Raw genomic sequence first — 19,847 nt, 5'->3', positions numbered from 1 at the left:
CTGTATTTAGATTGTTTTTCTCCCATTCCTTGGTTGGACAGGGACAATGCTTCTCAGTTTGGGCAGCTCTAAGGTAAATATTTTATTTTGTTTTTTGGCACATTCAGTTGCTGTCTGATTTTTATCTACTTCTGTTTTGATTTCCATTCCTGCTTGACACTGATGCTAAACTAATCACATAAATCATCTTAGACATATTCTCCTCATGTTTTAAAATTATCACTATGTTTTGGTGTTGTGAGAATAGCAGATATGTATGCAGTCCTACAATTGATGATCTATACATGTAATCAACTTCAAAGAGGTCTATAACTCCCTCATAATGGGGAATATATAATCTTGGTATACACTGATTTTTGTAAACCCATTTGATAAGCATGAAGCATCCCTTTTGTTTACCTGTCCAACCGATCCAGTGCCTTTTGGGGCCAGTCAGTCACTCCAAAACTGTAAGTTACTACAAGAGGAGCAAATTGGATTATAGCTTGGACTTTGCTCATAGATGTCAGTGCTGTTTTCAGTGTTAAGTTTTCTCTTCTAAAATATTTCTTACTACGTTTTGCTCACATTTGTTGATGTTTTATTGTTGATCCTTTATCACTTCACAAATATTTATACACTTCCTCTAAGTTCTTTTATGTCACATTCATATCTCAGGCTGATGTTTTCTTGGTGCTGCAGATTTCCTGCTTTAAAGGTTGCTTTTGCACATTTATCAAGATCAAATAACATTCTTATTTCATCTGACAAAGTTTTGGCCATTTGCAGTTGTGCTTTCAGTTCGTCATCAGATGAACTATACAGTTTTAAATTATCCACAAAAAAGTCAAGTCTTTACAATTTGTTGTTTATGGGAGACAAGTTGTAACGGGTCTATATTAGATCACCGAACGCTTAGGTTAGCGAACAGTGATTAATCAACCTCATGTAAGCAAAGCTTACAAAACCGAACTGTCAGAACAACGATTTTTGTCCAACGGAAAAAATCGCTGTTCCAACAACAAAAAAAAAAGAAACACTTCAATACATGATATTAAGTGGGGGACTTCGCCCCCACCCCCTACTTAAATATGCCAACTCCGTGACTGCACTACAGTACCGAAAATGGAAAACTACCGAAGCGGCCAAGTGAATTCTTTCCCAGGGAAAGAATTTGCTTACATGCCTCTTCGATATTTTGCCATTTTGGCATTTACAGCTCAACCAAGTCGCATTCACTAACCTGCGTCTTTGGTCAGTTGATAGGAACCCATTGTATCCATAACCTAATCTGTTAGGTAGACAGCTTAATGGGTTAAGGGCAAGGCAAAAGAGCAGTGGTAACAGGGTTAGCCTGGAATTACCCCCCTTTGAAATTTTATCTCTGGAATAATAGTGTGTCCTGTTATCATGGTTTAACTGAAAAGTGGTTTGCCACAGTTTTATAGTCACTGTAATGTAATTGATCAGCGTAGGATTTATCTTGTACATTTTTAAGCACTCTTTTATACATGAATGTGTCAAATGTTTTTTGTAGTCTATCCACGCCATGCTTAGATTCTTCCCTTTTTATAGTTCTCTATTACGACTTTAACAACAATGATAATTTGCTCCATATGGCCTTGTTACCCTTTTGTTCTATTGCCATGATTGAGTTTTGTTCTAAATGACTATAAACTCTGTCGGCATCAATTCCTGTGTATAGTTTATACGTCATCGGAAGGCAAGTTATTGGTCTATATAGCTTGCAGGGTCGTATGTAGGAGTATTGTTTTTCCTGTTAACCAGGTTGGTGTCTTTTCTGGGTGCACATATAAATAGCTCTTACTTATGGCTAAATCTTCTTGTTAAGATGTTGATACTTTTAACCAGAAGTTAGGTACTGCATCTGGGCCTGGGGGTTTCCAGTTAGTAGCCTTTCTTAACTTTGTTTCAATCTCTCTGGCTGTTACGTTGTCCTGTTTCATATCCTGTACCTTTAAACTTCTTATTCTTTCTTTTACTTTTCTATTCATTCAGCAGTAGTGCTCTATAGATCCTGATCTGTTGTGATATTGTGAATTGTCTTTATTATTTCTATCTTTGAGTATTTTTGTTCGTCTTTTCTCTGTTTTATACACTTCTAACAGTGATATGTCTTGTCTTAATTGCTTTTTAGTTTTCTCCGTTCAATACTTCCATGATGGCATCTGATTTCTCCCCTTTATTTTCCTTACTCCAGGTATGACTTTTAGGAACACTTTATCTGTTATTAATTTAGCCGCAAAGTAATATATCCTATTTACTTCTGTTATATTACAAGAATTTCTGTGAGCGGTCCTAATAACTGTGTTCATTTGTTTTATCAAACTTAAGTTTTGGGGTTTTATTGACTTTCTGTAGTCTATTTCTTTCATTGATCGTAATATGTCTGTCCATCTCTTTTAGATCAAGCAACTTTTCTCTTAGAGCATTTTCTTCTAAACTGAGGACACGTTCTTTATTCTCAATTTCCTGCAGACATTCTACAGAAAGTTCCAGAGCATCTTGCTGTGCCACATTCTCTTTAGTTTCATTCTGTGTCATCTGTTGCTCTTTCATATAGGAACTCACTGACCTATCACTCCACAACATTGACCACGTCACGCGGTTTCCTGTTCCTTCTCTCGCTGTGCAACTCCAGCTTAACTTTTGTACTCATTTCCTGTGGAAGGCTCAAAAGTATCTTCATATGGCAACTGATCAGATGTTTCCTGCTCCACTAGTTTCTCCTTAATTTGGGGATGCATTGCTCTAGCGTTGTCGCCTCACAGTAAGACGCTGTCCGGTTCGATTCTCAGCTAGAGCGTCTTTTGTGTGGAGACATGCGTGAATGGGCGTACCTTCGTTGAAGGTTGTGCGTCAGGGTTGGCAACTCGGCACTTAAAAATCAACTGCCAATCATTAGCGGACCGGAGTTCCGCTGTGGCGACCTCTAACTGGGAAAATCCGAAAGACACAACAACATTGCTCTGTCATGCTGTGGTGTTATCAGAGTCAGATTTTCTATAGTAAATCCTCCACTTTGCAGGTAATCCATAACCTCAGTTTCCATTTCTTTAGCTTCTCCCTTACTAACCCTCTTTTCTACTTTTCCTCTTTGTTTTCTTATTTTTGTATTGTAAAATATTCCATATCCAGATGCCTTTGCCTGTATTTCTCTCCAAATACCTTTGGTGCTGCTCTTTTTGTATTGATTAGCTTTGCTTTCTCCTTTGCATAAATATTGCACCATATAAAATCTCTTTCCCATGTCCATATTTCTTCTTCGGACGTCTCCTGCTCATCCTTACTTGGGGGACTCATTCTTCCATCATGCTCTGATATAATCTGTGTTAAACTTCCTACATTAAGTCCTTCACTTTGCAGTATTCCAGAACTTCAGCTTCTGTTTTTTAACTTCTGTTTTGCTAATCTTCTCTTCTCATTCCCTCTTTGTCATGATATTTTTTTGTATTGTGACATTTTCCATGTCTGGATGCTTTTGCCTGTGTTTCTCTTTGAATATCTTTGGGGCTGCTTTTTTATATTTATTAATTTTGTTTTTCTCCTTAGTGTGTGTAAATATATATATATATATATATATATATATATATATATATATATATATAAAATGTGTGTGTGTGTGTATATATATATATATGTGTATATATATATATATTTATTTATTGCACCATATCCGATCTCTCTTTCTTTCCCATATCCATATTTCTTTTTTTATACCTTTCAAAAATCTCTAGATTTTGTTTTGTATATTTTCTCACTTTTTTAGTCGCTTCTTTTTCCAAACGTCCCAAGGTTTGTTGGTCTATGTAATGTTTTTCATAAATCTATTGTATTAATGAACACAATTTTTTATTTGAAGCTTCTGGCAGTTTTTCTTGTGCAAGTATTTTTCTTTCCTCTAATTTCTCTTTTAATCTTTTTGTATATCCTGTGTCTGGAAATTCTGGGCTTTTTGAATAATAGTTACAATACATAATGTCTTTCTTATCCTCAATAGTTCACTCTGTCATCTTTATGGCTCTTTTTTGGCCCATCAGAGTTTGTGATTTTTGTGGACTGCTACTTCCTTTACCAAAAGGGGGCCATGATACAATCTTACTTCTGCGCTGACATTGGGTATGAGTCTTCTCTCCCATCTGTAACCGCAAGTACCACTGTGAGTCTGATATGTGAGATGTTCTTGTTTATATCATAAGTTCATAGGTAGGTACTAGGCTATCTGCCCTGGGGCCTATACAAGCCCAGCCAAAAAGATACCCTGGCTTTTGCCATCCAAGAAAATTATTTTCCTGTGCGACTGTCGAGCAGAGCCACAGAGGTGATCCGCGGGGTGAATTTCCTATTTCCCATCCAATCATCAGGATTTTTCTTGAAGAGTGCTAATGAGGAGCTTTGTTTGATATAGATAGGTAGTTTATTCCAGAGTATGGGAAGTCTCTAGGACAGGAATCTATCTCTCCGGCATGTTCTGTTTATTGTGGTGACCACGTTTAGGTCCCTAGAAGCGTGTAGCTCAGAGGGAATGGAATTTTTTTAAGTGGAGCATGTCCAATAGCTCTGGGTTTGACATAGCTTTGTATGTTAGGCAGAGATCACCTCGTGAGTAGGCGATATGCGACTGAGTAAAGTTGGAGTGTTTTCAGACGGTCTGCGTAGGGCATCTGTTTGATGCCGGTAATCCTCTTTGTGAGGTATTTCTGCGGCCTTTCCAGTTGTTGTAGATGTCTTGTGAGGTACATACAAAAAGGGTGTTGTACTCTATAATGGGTCTAATGAGTGATGAGTAGAGGGGAGCAATGACCTCTTTTTTTCTGGATGAGAAACCTTTTGTGATGAGGTGTGCCACGTAGAAGGATTTCTTGACGACTGTGGCGATGTGATTATCAAAGGAGAGACTACTGTCCACCTGTGTCCCAAGGTCTCTTATCACACTTTCGGTGTTAAGTATACTACCGCCTATGTTATAGTTCATGGGTACAGACACATCAGTGTATCAACAAGCAGATGTGGAAAAAAAGGAAGTCAGGGAGACAAAACCTGTGTCAACTGTTGACTCAGCCACAACTAAATATTAGCTGTACCTGTACCCCCATACTGAGATTTATTCCTTGACTCTAACAATTATGTGGAAATCCACGACAGATCAGCTGGACTAGAGTTGGTTGTTCTAAGTAATTTCTGACACTCTGTTTGTTTATTTTACATTGGTTTACTTGGAAAGTCCAACTTGGAACAAAGCCAGTTTTCAGTGGAGGCCCATGGAGAAATTCTCCAGACACATGTTTTTGTGACGTGGGAGGAAACTGGAGTATGTGGAGGAAATTCCCACAAACACAGGGAGGACATTAAGACTCCGAACAAAAGACATCCCAGCCAAGAATTGAACATGAGAACCTCTCGCTGTGAGGCAACAATGAAACCGCTGCACTTCTGCAGCATCCAGCCATTTCCATGATATAGGTGGTTTTCAAGTCGAAATATTAATGGCAGCTGGTTGGTTTAATGGAAACCATAGTTATTTCAGAAGTAAATTTAGCAATCTCAAAGTGTGATGTCATTAATCCTCATGGACCACAACTAATAGAAATGGAATTTATGTTCTGTTACCTGCTAGACCTGAGGGAATAGAAAATTATTATGGAATAATTCAGCAAAGAGATTTTAATTTGTTTGCAAAATCTACTTCTACTGTACTGTGTACTATTTGTGGCATTTATGAACTTCGGCCTTTCCATCCAAGCAAAACCTGTATAATGAACTGCTTTCTTTTCACAGGCCTGTCTCATCTGACCTTGGACCCTATCACAGCAAATCCTAGGCTCACACTGTCTGACGACTTTACCAGTTTGAAGCATGGGAGTGCAAAATGGCGCCCTGAAAACCCTAAAAGATATGATTCATATCTCTCTGCACTGGGATGGCAGGGCTTCACATCAGGAAGACACTACTGGGAAGTGGAGGTGGGTTGCACTACTGAGTGGGAATTAGGTGTTACCAGAGAGTCCAGCAACAGGAAGGGATTAGTTGCAATGAAACCAAAGGATGGATACTGGGTAATATCTCTGTGGAATGAGATGGACTGGTCCCTGCATTCGTCAGACCAGCTTCTCAGACTAAGTGTGAAGCCACGAAAGATTGGAGTGTACCTGGACTATGAGGGAGGTCAGGTGTCATTTTACAGTGCAGATAACATGTCCCACATCTACACCTTTACTGATACTTTCACAGAGACACTTTACCCTTATTTTGGGATTGGTTGTTATTCAAAACCACTAAACCTATTTCACCTAAAACTGTAATGATTATTTGTACACACCAATGTTTATTGGAAGGAAACTGATGTATCCAAATGTCTATAAAATACATTTTAGTCACTGTATAACAAAGTAAAAACATACCTATCTCAGAACTGTTATAATGGTGCCATGTACACAGTAAAATTATATTTAGAAGAGAGAGATATTAGCAGATAATTCAACAGCTGCATGAATTTAATTCATTGTACTGCACTCCTAATACACAAGTGTTATTTACTTCCAGGAGGGTGAAGCAACATTTTTGTACGACTCCTAATAGAAAATTGCATTCCCTCCATGTAAAAGTATGAACATTATATGCATCACTGCATACGAACATTGTTGCTGCCAAAATATTTTATGGGCAAAGTTGTGGTGCTTATTTAAGTAATACGTATGCAGTGTCTGCTTGTGGAGCCAATTGTTTGGGAAAAGCATCATGGTTAAACTTGTATGAGAGCATTTGCATGATATACATAAGAAAGGAAGTAAAGACAGATTGTTAGGACATATGCAGTCACAAATTTCAACTCAGTACTCCTTGGCAGCAAGTTGAAATTGTAGTACTTTACCTAGATATCAGTTAGTGTTTGCTCTGAATTTTCTCCAACATTCTAGACTTTTAAACTTGATGAAAAGCTACAAACCCCTGCTTAATGAAGTATTTACTAAATGTTATTGTAAAATATCGTAGCTGTTTTCAGCTTAAGAAGAATGTCTTACAACTTCTGCTAAGTTTTGATTATCCATAACTTCATTACCTGTTGTATCTTATGAGTAAAGTGCCAAACAAAAATAAAACATTACTTTTCTATGGCATTTGTTTTAATCTAAAAATGCTTTATATACATGGTGCTTAAGATCGGTAGTGAATGAATAAGTAGCTTCAGACAGTTTGAACAGTCTTACTGACCCACAGTCTGAACACTGCATGCACAGCCTCACTGATCCACAGCCTGAACACTGCATGCACAACCTCACTGACCCACAGCCTGAACACTGCATGCATAACCCCACTGACCCATGGCCTGCATGCTGCATGCACAGCCTCAGTGACCCACTGACTGAACACTGCATGCACAGCCTCACTGACCCATGTCCCGAGCACTGCATGCATAGGCTCACTGACCCATGGCCTGAACAGTGCATGCGCAGGCTCACTGACCCACGAGCTGAACACTGCATGGACAGCCTCACTGACCCACAGTCTGAACACTGCATGCATCAGTTTTATGGGTAGGGATTGATGGCTAGGATACCCGAGTTGTCAAGTTGTAGGCATGCCTGTGTGTATTTTATCGTATTTATGTGTCCATTTATTGATTGGTTGGAGTAAATGCATTTTGGAGGTAGAAGAATGAACTGTTGTCTGTTGAGAAGTCTTTGTTTTAATAAGTTTCAAAACATACCTCTGATATACATTTACAGTGTTTAGAAAGAAACTTTGTGGGTGAAGAAACTGGTCCTGAAAGACTGGGCCAATGTGGATAGTGATAAAAACAACACAAACTGATGGCTGTGCTATTTGTATTACTTTCAGACAAATTATTATTGACTCTGTAGCTTTTATTTGCTGGCTGAATATTTTTGTCTCCCTGTCAGTACTAATGGCTGTATATGGGGGAGCAGAAGTGAATGGAATTTGCTGCATTTTTTTCCAGTTTGGACCCGTTTTTCAGCTTTGCAGGATTTATTGTATAGAGAAAGTTATAACATAAAGCTTCTCTTTTGCATTTTATATTTTCTTTTTATGTTAGTATCATGTATTATTCCATCATGTGACATAAGGTCATGTCATGCAAAATGTTGAGTCCAAAATTAATAGAAAAGGAAACCTTTTACCAAACCTTTTTAAAGCCAGCGTATGACTTCTGTATTTGATTAGGACTCCTTTTTCAGCAGGAAAAATATCTTTGTCTTATTAATTGTTCAGTGTTTTCATGTGATACCAAAAGACACAGCTGTGGACCTTACTGCAGAAATTTGCTACATAGCTTTTTAAAGTAGTATGTCATTTTCTGTGGCAAAGTGATACATGGTTTACATGTTAAAACAATTATATTTTTTTGCCTATCACCTACTTTTGTACTGCCTGAATACTCATAATATTCAGCAGTAGAGAATTGTGCTTCAAGTTTTTGATGAAAAACAATTGATGAAAGATAAGTGAGTTGGACATTTGGAGACATGGTAATGATTTTGAGAACAATTTCTGGTCATCACCCTTTCACTTTCAAGACAGGCTAGAAAGAAATACATATTTGAAAAAGTCTGCAGACATATTTAACCAATATTCAGGTATTAATGAAATTACTGAAATATGACCGCCACCAGTACTGTTAGCCAAGAGGGTGCTGGTGGAAATTGGGCTACTGTTGGCCTAAGGAGGAGAAGAGGCCGAAGGCAGGAAGAGAGGAGAAAGGCTAGGACTGTGGTAGTGACTGGTATTGGGAGAGAGCTAGCCAATATGATGGACAGAAGGAAGGTTGATATATTGTGTGTGCAAGAGACCAGATGGAAGGGGAGTAAGGCTAGGTGTATCGGAAGTGGGTTCAAATTGTTTTATCATGGTGTGGATGGGAGGAGAAATGGCGTAGGAGTTATCCTGAAGGAACAGTATGCTAAGAGTGTTTTGGAGGTGAAAAAGAGTTGTCGGATAGAGTGATGTTTATGAAGCTGGAAACTGATGGTGTAATGATGAATGTTGTTAGTGCATATGCTCCACAAGATGGGTGTGCGATGGATGAGAAAGAAAAATTTTGGAGTGAGTTGGATGAAGTGGTGATGACTTGTACCCAAGGGTAATAGAGTGGTGATTGGAGCAGATTTCAATGGGCATGTTGGTGAAGGGAACAGAGGGGATGAGGAAGGGATGGGGTAGGTATGGTGTTAAAGGAATGCAGAAGGTCAGATGGTAGTGGATTTTGCAAAAAGGATGGACATGGCTGTGGTGAATACGTATTTTAACAAGCGAGAGGAGCATAGGGGGACATACAAGAGTGGAGGAAGATGCACACAGGTGGATTATATCTTATGTAGGAGGGCCAGTTTGAAGGGGATTGGAGACTGTAAAGTGGTAACTGCGGAAAGTGTAGTTAGGCAGCATAGGATGGTGGTTTGTAGGATGATGTTGGTGATGAAGAAGAGGAGGAGGAGTGTGAGGGCAGCACCAAGGATCAAATGGTGGAAATTGAAAAAGGGTAATTGTGAGGTGGAGTTCAGGGATGAGTTAAGACAGGCACTGGCTGGCAGTGAAGAGTTACCAAATAGCTGGGTAACTACAGCAGAGCTAGTAAGGGAGATGTCTAGAAAGGTGCTTGGTATGACATCTGGACAGAGGAAGGACAGCAAGAAGACATAGTCGAGGAATGAGGAAGTACAGAAGAGTATACAGAGAAAGAAGTTGGCAAAGAAGAACTGGGTTTGTCAGAGAGATGAAGAAAGTAGACATGAGTATAAGGAGATGGAGGTGCATGGCAAAGAGAGAGGTGGTGAAGGCTAAGGATAAGGCATATGAAGAGTTGTATGGAAGGTTGGACACTAAGGAGGGAGAAAAAGACCTGTACCGATTGGCTAGACAGAGGGACCGAGCTAGGAGAGATGTACAGCAGGTAAAGGTGATAAAGGATAATGAGGGAAACATACTCACAAGCGAGGAGAGTGTGTTGAGGAGATGGAAAGATTACTTTGAGGGGTTGATGAATGAAGAGAATGAGAGGGAGAGAAGGTTGGATGATGTGGGGATAGTGAATCATGAAGTACAATGGATTCGCAAGGAGGAAGTTAGGATAGCTATGAAGAGGATGAAGAATGGAAAGGCTGTTGGTCCAGATGACATACCCGTGGAAGCATGGAGGTGACTTAGGTGAAATGGCAGTGGAGTTTTTAACCAGATTGTTTAATGAAATCTTGGAAAGTGAGAGGATGCCTCAGGAATGGAGAAGAAGTGTTTTGGTACCGATTTTTAAGAATAAGGGTGGTGTGCAGAGCTGTAGTAACTACAGAGGGATTAAATTGATCAGTCACAGCATGAAGTTATGGGAAAGAGTAATGGAAGCTAGGTTAAGAAGGGAAATGATGATTAGCGATCAGCAGTATGGTTTCATGCCGGGAAAGAGCACTACAGATGTGATGTTTGCTCTGAGAGTGTTGATGGAGAAGTACAGAGAAGGTCAGAAAGAGTTGCATTGTGTTTTTGGAGACTTAGAGAAAGCATATGACAGGGTGCCTAGAGAGGAGTTGTGGTATTGTATGAGGAAGTTGGGAGTGTCAGAGAAGTATGTGGTACAGGATATGTACGAGGTAGTGTGACAGCGGTGAGGTCTGCGCTGGGAGTGACAGATGCATTTAAGGTGGAGGTGGGATTACATCAAGGATCAGCTCTGACCCCTTTCTTATTTGCAATGGTGATGGACAGGTTGATGGAAGAGATCAGACAGGAGTCCTCATGGACTATGATATTTGCAGATGACATTGTGATCTGTAGTGAGAGTAGGGAACAGGTGGAGACAACCCTGGAGAGATGGAGATATGCTCTAGAGAGAAGAGGAATGAAGGTCAGCAGGACTAAGACAGAATGTATGTGTGTGAATGAGAGGGAGGATAGAGGAATGGTGAGGATGCAAGGAGTAGAGGTGGCAAAGGTGGATGAGTTTAAATACTTGGGATCAATAGTTTAAAGTAATAGTGAGTATGGAAGAGAGGTGAAGAAGAAAGTACAGGCAGGATGGAGTAGGGGGAGAAGAGTGTCAGGAGTGATTTGTGACAGACGAATACCAGTAAGAGTGAAAGGGAAGGTCTAGAAGAGGGTAGTGAGACCAGCTATGTTATATGGTTTGGAGACGGTGGCAATGACAAAAAGGCAGGAGTTTGAGCTAGATGTGGTAGAGTTAAAGATATTAAGATTTGAACTGGGTGTGATGAGGGTGGACAGGATTAGTAATAAGTATATTAGAGGGTCAGCCCAGGTTGGAAGATTTGGAGACAAAGCCAGAGAGGCAAGATTATGTTGGTTTGGACATGTGCGGAGGGATGCTGAGTATATTGGGAAAAAGATGCTAAGGATGAAGCTACCATGTAACAGGAAAAGAGGAAGCCCTAAGATAAGTTTTGTGGATGTGGTGAGAGAGGGCATGCAGGTGGTTGGTGTGACAGAGCAAGATGCAGAGGACAGGAAGAAATGGAAACAGATGATCCGTTGTGGTGACCCCTAATGGGAACAGCCGAAAGAAGATAATGATGATGACTGAAATACTCTGTAAAATGCTTCTAAGGGAAGAGACAGGCTGAGCCTATGAAATGTATACATTATAATGCACTGTTACTAGAGGATGCACAGATGGATCATACACTGAGATTAAGTAAAACTATATGTAAAAGCTTGACAGGACTGTTTGGAATTTAGGTCTCTGAGTGTGATGTCCTTTGGCTTCTATTTTGTACTGCTGCTAACCTTTAACAGGTGCTTAGTCTTTATCGGGGAGCTGAATGGATGCATATGAACAGTTTATTGATATGGCAGAGAACTGTTTAGAAAATGGAAGTACAGAGACAGTATGCAGCACTGTAATGGAAAACATAGAGATGTTCATCATGTTTCACTGTTGCAGTCATAACTGTAGGGTGCTCCTGCCGGCAGGCAGCCCGAGGTCGGCCAGAATCCCAAAGTCTGGGTCCGGCGTCGGTTGTACAAGCCAGTACCCTGACGTCAGTACGCTCTGGTACATAGCCCTCAGCCGACGCCATCTTCTCCAGTCTTTCTTGCCGTGTGGTGGAAAGCAGCTCGCAAGTCGTTGGTTGGCGATTTTCGAACAGCGTTTTTGGTTGTTGTCGGTCCAAAGTTCTTACTTCTCTTCTCAAAGCTAAGTACCCCGTTTGGGAATCTTTTTCTTGTTCCTCCGATGTCAGAAAAAGTTAATAATTGTATTACGTGTGGAAAACAAATACCTCATAAAGATTTCCACTCTTACTGTCTACCTTGCTTAGGCCCTGACCACGACGTTTCTTGTTGTCGGTTCTGTGCCAGGTTTAATTCTCGTACTATCAAACGCAGGTACGACTGGGCTCTGAATTACTTTGGCAGACGCTTCAATTATAGAATGTTGTCGGACACTACCGGAATTCAAAAGAAGCGCAAAGACAAGGACAGGCCTCCGAGGTCCAAACAGGACTCGTTGCAGCTGGAGCCAGCGTCCAGTTCGGCTGTCGTCAGTGAGGCGCTTTTGCAGCCCCTGTCGTCCGCCACTTCTGAACCGATGGCTGATACGGACTCCCATGGGGAGCCATCAAGGCCTTCTATTTTATCTGCTGCAGGACCTTCGGACGTCGCTCCCTCGAATGGGTCTGGAACCGCTGTGCAGGTACCGGGTTCTGAGGGGGTATTCAGGCCTACTCACATCACTATTGCAAAGGCAAAGACAAAGACTCCTGTTAAGTCTAAAGCTCCTGCTCAAGCTACTTCTGAATCTACTCCCAGGACACAGAAGCAATTGTTAAGGATGGCTGAAGATTTGCTTACAATGATTAGGGGTTCTCACCCCCCCCCCCTGAGAAAAGGCCTCGACAGGATGTTCCTATGGATTCCTCTGACCAGGCTTCTATATCTTCTGTCTCTTCCTCTGATCAGGAATATTCTTTTTCTCCTTATGAGGATTCGGATGCTGAGGACTCCTTGCCCTCTGCCTCTCCGCCTGAAGATTTTTCTTTTGGGGAAACCTTACATGAGATGAGGGAACATTTTCATTGGGAAGGTCAGGATTATTCTGCTTCCAAGAAGAGGCTTAGAGAATTCCTCCTTCTTCCTCAACATAGGCCTTTGGCTATCCCTCCTGTTCTTGACATTGTGGATGATGCTTTTTCCAAGGCTAATTTGAATCCTGATTCCATGCCTCCTGCTCCCTCTAAGCCTGATAGGTTTTATAGGGTTCCTGAGTCTCATTTGTTCTTATTTAAGAATCCTTCTGCAGATCCTGAAACTATATCTCAGGGTTCTAAGGCTGCTAAAGTTGCTACTTCTAAGAATCCTATTCCCTCTGAGAAGGATTCTCGTGCCTTAGACAGGTGGGGCAAAAAGGTATATACTTCTGCTACCCTTTCTGTTAGGGCTTTAAATTGCCAGTTTCATATGTTTAAGTATCAGCAATTTCTTTTGTCTGTTTTAAAGCAAAAGCTTGCCTCCCTTCCTGCATGTGCAGAAGATAAGGAACTGCAGGATGTATTGCATGCAACTGAACAAACATAGCTTGCATTGTGGTTTTGATGCTTTGGATGCTTCTTGCAGGGCCGCAGGGCCGCAGCCTCTGGTACTGTTATCAGGAGACATGCTTGGCTTCGTGAGCAAAGTTTACCTGAACAGGTTAAGGCTAAATTATTAGATGCCCCTGTTCAGCATGATGCTCTTTTTGGATCTAAGGCTGAGGAGGTTATTAAAAAGATGGAAGAAAAGGCAAAATCTATGCAAACTGTGAAAGATTTCTTGCAAGTTCAGCCTCCTAGATTTTCCAGGAATTGGCCCTCCAAAAATTGGTCCTTTCCCACGTCTGACAGGCCTCAAAGGGGAAGATATAGACGCTCCAGAGGTCGTGGCCAAGCTCAGGCCTCCTACAGATTGAGGCAATGGATTGCTTCTTCACCTAGAAGGGGAGAAGACAGATCCCAATCGCAAAGAAAGCAAACTCAATGACTCTCTCGGTTGGGCTACAGGACCTCTTTACCTGGATGCCCCTCTCGGAGGAAAACTTTCTCTTTTTTACAGAAATTGGACTCATATTACCCAGGACAAATGGGTATTGGACGTGATTTTAAAAGGCTACAAATTCCACTTTCATACCTTGCCAAGGGCTTTCGGTTGGCCAGATATGCCAAAACATCAATGGCTGAGGCCTTAAATCAAGTGGATGCTCCACTCTCAGAGATGGGAAAAGGTTTTTATTCAAGACTGTTTCTGGTTCCAAGAAAACAAAGCTCATGGAGACCTATTCTGGACCTTTCTGTGTTAAACACCTTTTTGGAAATTCCAAAATTCAAGATGCTTACTCTGCAGCAGCTGATTCCAATGCTCTCTCAGGACGCCTGGATGGTGACATTGGACCTAAAGGAAGCTTATTTACACATTCCCATCAGGCAGGAACGCAGGAAATTCCTCAGGTTCAAGGCAGGTCCGAGACACTTTCAATTCTCTGTACTGCCCTTTGGTTTATCTACTGCACCCAGAGTCTTTACCAAGTGCCTGGCACCAGTAGTGGCTTATTGCAGACTCCAGGGATTCAGATTTACCCCTATTTGGACGACTGCCTTATTCAGGCAGACAGCAAGGATCTTTACTTCAACATCTGGATTTTGTTCAACGTCTTCTCCTCCTACTGGGATTTTCAGTGAACACAAAAAAGTCACATTTGATCCCTTCTCAACAAATGGTATTTCTGGGAGCCCTCTTAAATACAACCTTACAAAGGGCCTTCCTCACTACAGAAAAACAAATACAGCTGGCTTCAATTTTCAAGACTTTGGCAACTCTACCTCAGCTCACTGCAAGGAAATTCCTGCAGGCACTGGGCTACATGACTTCCTGCATTCTGTTGATTCCAAATGCAAGGCTTCATATAAGAAAGCTTCAATGGTATCTGAAAAGTGTATGGTCGCAGCATTACCACGATCTGGACACTCTGATTCCTCTGATCCCCTGCCTCCAGAAGGAGTTCCTTTGGTGGTCCAGGGTGTGTGCTTTAAACGAAGGAAAGCCTTTCCGTCTTCCTCAACCTTCTCAAATCATAACCACGGACGCCTCGGATTATGCTTGGGGAGCACATTTTCTAGGCAATTGCCAGCAGGGAACCTGGACAAAGGATCATCTTCACTGGCACATCAATTTGAAGGAAATGTTGGCAGTTCAAAATGCTCTTCTAGCCTTCAAGAACCTTTTGCATCCAGGGCCTCTTTTGATTTACACAGACAACACCACAGTCATGTGGTACATAAACAAGCAGGGGGGTTCTCATTCGCACCCTTTGCAGACTAGCTATGGCTTTATGGGACACAGCTCTAAATCTGAATCTACATCTCCAGGCCCAATTCATACCAGGAGAACAGAATCTCTTAGCAGACAGCCTGAGCAGGAACATTTTAGATCCTCACGAATGGATGCTAGACACCAACTTATTCAACAGGATTACTGCAGTTTGGGGATGCCCCCAGATAGATCTGTTTGCATCCCATCTCAATCATCAGCTGCCTCACTTTTGCACCAGGTCATTCCACAAAACAGCTTGGAAAGTGGATGCCCTGTCCTTCAGCTGGAGAAACCTTCGGATATGCCTTCCTCCTCTTCCTCTACTTCCTCGGGTATTACTAAAGATAAAACAGGACAAGCCCAAGTTCCTCATCTTGATTGCTCCAAATTGGCCTCGACAGTTTTGATATCCAACTTAAGCACCTGTTCTTGGAGCCTCCTTGGATTCTCCCTCTGAACCCTTCTCTTCTGTCCCAGCATCAGGGTCAGTTGCTACATTCCAATCTCAAGACCCTTTGCCTGGCAGCTTGGCTCTTCAAAGGAATTTGATTTCTTCTAGTCTTCCCAAACAAGTTTTGGATGTTCTTTTGGAAGCTAGACGGCCTAGCACTAGGAAATCCTATGCCTCTAAATGGAAGAGATTTTGCATTTGGATGCAGGACCGAGGCTTGGACCCTCTGGTACCTGATCTCTCTTCTATTTTGCTTTACCTTTCGGATCTTTTGTCTAATGGACTTTCCTTTTCTTCCATTAAGATTCATGCTTCTGCTATTTCTGCTCATTTCAATACTGATCCCCCTGTTTTTTCTCATCCTTTGGTGAGACAATTCTTGAGAGGGGCTAAGAATTTAAGGCCTCCCAGGACCCCTCCTATTCCTGCTTGGGATCTTAATTATGTTTTAGAAAAACTTACTTTGCCTCCTTTTGAGCCTGCTGCATCTTCAGATATTAAGTTTTTATCTTGGAAGACAGTTCTTTTGTTAGCTTGACTTCTGCCAGAAGGGTCTCAGAGTTGCAAGCTCTCATGGCTGTGGAACCATATCTTATTTTCCACCAGGACAGAGTATCCTTGAAGACCAATCCTACTTTCATGCCTAAGGTGATTTCGAAAGTGGCTTTAAATCAAACAATTCACCTTCCTACCTTCTTTCCTAATCCTCAGAATAAAGGGGAAAGGATTTTGCATTCCTTGGACGTGCACAGACAGTTACAATTTTATTTGGACAAGACTAAAGAGTTCAGAAAATCTAGCCAATTGTTTGTTTCTTTTGCCTCCAGTTTTCTTGGAAAGGCTATTTCCAAACAAACTATTTCCAAATGGATTTCTTATGGAATAAGATTTTGTTACACTCATCATGGGAAACAGTTTCCAGGTACTGTGAGAAGTCATTCTACTAGAGCAGCTACTACTTCTACAGCTTTTCTCAGGGGAGTTCCTACCAAGGATATCTTGGAAGCTGCCACTTGGAGTTCTGTGCATACCTTTTCCAAGCACTACAATCTCCCTTTGTATTCTAAGACCAGGGCAGGCTTTGCCTCTGCTATTTTGCAGGGTCTTCTTGCTGCCCCTTCTTCTGTCTAAACCTCCTCCCTTTTTTCACTGCTTTGGGATTCCACCCTACAGTTATGACTGCAACAGTGAAACACGATGAACATAGTACAGTTGTGTACACCTACCATAAATGTAGATGTTCGAGTGTCTTCACTGTTGCAGTCGGTGTTTCCCTCCCTCCTATCCCCTCTTTTTCTCTCTTTTGTGGTGTATTTGTGTTTCCTTGTTGGGTTCATTTATGATTTATTGGGGACTTCTGACATCTAGGGCAAGAAAGGCTGGAGAAGATGGCTTCGGCTGAGGGCTATGTACCAGAGCGTACTGACGTCAGGGTACTGGCTTGTACAGCCGACGCTGGACCCAGACATTGGGATTCTGGCCGACCTCGGGCTGCCTGCCGGCAGGAGCACCCTACAGTTATGACTGCAACAGTGAAGACACTCGAACATCTACATTTATGGTAGGTGTACACAACTGTACTATACCGACTGTGTGCACATATTAAAGACTGGGGGGAGGGTCCATGAAGAGCTTTCAAGATTGAATATGACCTTTAACACATACTATAGTTTCATAGTAACAACAAAATGATTTGAGTAATGTAAGGTACTGTTTTTATTCTCTTTGCCCAGAAAAGTAATACAGTACACCCTCACATCAAGTTAAGGTCCCAGAAGGAGGAATTGGTCTTCTTTGTGGGCAAATATGAAAGACACCTTTTAGGAACTGTTTAACCTCAAAATGAGGCCTGGTGGGTTTAGGGGCAGACGAGCAGAAATGGCTGACAAATGAGCTTTAACAGATCAATATGCCATGCCAGAACTGAGCGACTGACAAATAAGGAATGACCATAGGACTACAGAAAAGGGGTCCAAGGGGTCCAAGGCCATGTTTGAGACATTAAATGGAAAATATCTTCCATTTAGCCACACAGGGTTTTCTAGTAGTGATTTTTCTGGCCTCCTGGTAAAACTGAAAGTATGTCCTCAGAAAATTGGTGTCTAAAAGGAATTAAAACTCTATCACCCAACGAGTCAGTTGTAGAGTGGACAACTGAGGGTGAATGAGAGATTCTTCATTCTGTATGAGGAGATGCATCCTGAGGTAACTTGTGATTATTGCTTCTGGCTAAATGAAGTAGAAGGGGGAACCACTGCTGTCTGGATCAAAATGGAGTCACCAGCAAGATTTTGGACTTGTCCCACATGATGTTGTGCAGGACCTTACATCCCTGTCCAAGAATAAGACATGGAATCCACTTTCCAATGCTGAGGACTCTACAGTTTTGAATAGAACTGAGGAAGTTGCCTTTTCAGTGGGGAGACAGAGCTCTACTTAAGGAATATCCTGCCAATGTACAATGTCCAGGAACATCTCCCTGTGATCCATTCATGAGGATTTCTTCTGGACCTGCGCACAGTGTCTACCACAAGATTCTGAGGAAATGTAAACAGTCTTAAGTAACAATTGAAGGCAATTTGCAAATTCCCAGGCTTGGAGGAATAACCTACAAAGAAGATAAGATTTTGTACACCTTTGTTTGTTGATATACAACATGATTGTGGTGTTGTCTGTAAAGATTTCTAAGGTGCCCATAAACCAAATGACTGAAGGGCTTAGAGAGCTACAGTAAGGGTCCTTATTTCTTTGATATTGATATGATCTGCCAGATGGTGATGGGACCAGTGACCCTGGCCTTTGAGATTATTGGAAGAAGCTCACCAACCCTGATCAGAAGCATCTGTGTTTAGTTCTTCAGAGGGGGGATCTCAAAAAAGGCAGACCTGGGTTTAGTGGAATCTGATGAATCCACCACCAACCTAGAAACACTTGGTCTTGAGAAGGGGTTAACACTGACTTTTTGAAGATGAGGATGAATCCCAAACTGCATAAAAGGGGCATAGAGAACTGATAATGACAGAAAGAAACACAGAAGTGTATGAATGTGGAGGTAAGAATCCTTCAGGTCCAAAAGATGCCAGAAAGGCTTGAGGTAGGCAGAGAGGAAAAAGAGTCTGAAGAGAGAGAACATTGTGAAGGAGGGAACCCTGAGAAAGGTGTTGAGAAAAGAAAGGTCTAGAATAGGCTTCAGTGACTCCTTCTTGGGCACAAGAAACATCTGAGAGTAGAAACCCTGTTCCTTGCTGAGAAAGAGGGATAGACTGGATGGTTCTCTGAACTACTAAGTTCTGTAGTACCCAGAGAAATTGAGGGAGTTGACAGGGAGGAGGTTTAGGCAAGCCTGAGGAAAGGTGGAAGGGATTTCCAAGTGATAAAGTAATCCTTTTGAGTAATGGAAAGCACCAAAGTATCCCATGTTATCTGTTGCTGGACAAGGTAGGGGAGAGTTAACATAAAGGACAGAGGAATCTGGCCAAAGGGAAGAGGAGTCTAGAGATTATAGGCAGATTTATTAGGAAAAGGAGGCTTTAGGCGCCTAGAACTCTGAGGAGTCTTGTCTGGGAAAATCTTCTTAGGAACTCTCTTGCTCCTAGAAGGTCTAGGCTGCCTGTGGACAAAAGAAGGCTTAGCCGGAAAATTTCCTTGGAACTTATTAACAGGGGAAACCAATATTTGCTTCAGGTCCTGCTTAATCTTTCCCTTATCCTGAAGAGTTTTAAACAATTCTGCAGCAGCAGTGCCAAAGACTTTCCAATTGCCTAAGTGGGACTCTAATAGTTTGGACTTAACTTCTTCAGATAAGACCTGAAGGTGCAACCAAGAGTATCTCCTCAACTTCTTCAGATAAGACCTGAAGGTGCAACCAAGAGTATCTCCTCAACTTCTTCAGATAAGACCTGAAGGTGCAACCAAGAGTATCTCCTCATGACAGATCCACATTCAGCTGCCCCAGAGGAGGCTTCAGCAGCATCATAACTGCATTTAGTGAAATGGAAAGGCACTTGGGTGGCAGAACTCAAAAGAGAAAGGGCAGAAGTCTTACTGTCTGAATCTGGAATATCAGTTGGTTTGCTCCCCCAGGTTGGGA

At 41.7% G+C, this 19,847-nt stretch overlaps 1 protein-coding gene across 3 annotated transcripts in view; it reads left to right on the top strand.

Annotated features, from left to right (window-relative positions):
* LOC122798668 (zinc-binding protein A33-like) overlaps positions 1 to 7,113 on the top strand; it is a 393,343-nt gene extending 386,230 nt beyond the window's left edge. For all 3 annotated transcript variants that reach the window (XM_044067757.1, XM_044067756.1, XM_044067755.1), the window contains one exon: positions 5,779 to 7,113. In XM_044067757.1, the coding sequence (XP_043923692.1) occupies positions 5,779 to 6,302 (524 nt within the window). In that variant the 3' untranslated portion in view covers positions 6,303 to 7,113. The remainder of the gene's footprint in view (positions 1 to 5,778) is intronic.
* Positions 7,114 to 19,847: the final 12,734 nt, after the last annotated feature.

The sequence above is a fragment of the Protopterus annectens genome, chromosome 3.part1, assembly GCF_019279795.1.
Source record: "Protopterus annectens isolate FY-2018-M chromosome 3.part1, PAN1.0, whole genome shotgun sequence".
Classification (NCBI taxonomy): Eukaryota; Metazoa; Chordata; order Ceratodontiformes; family Protopteridae; genus Protopterus; species Protopterus annectens.
Note: the sequence above shows the minus strand (reverse complement) of the source record. Positions and strands in the feature narration are given on the sequence as shown.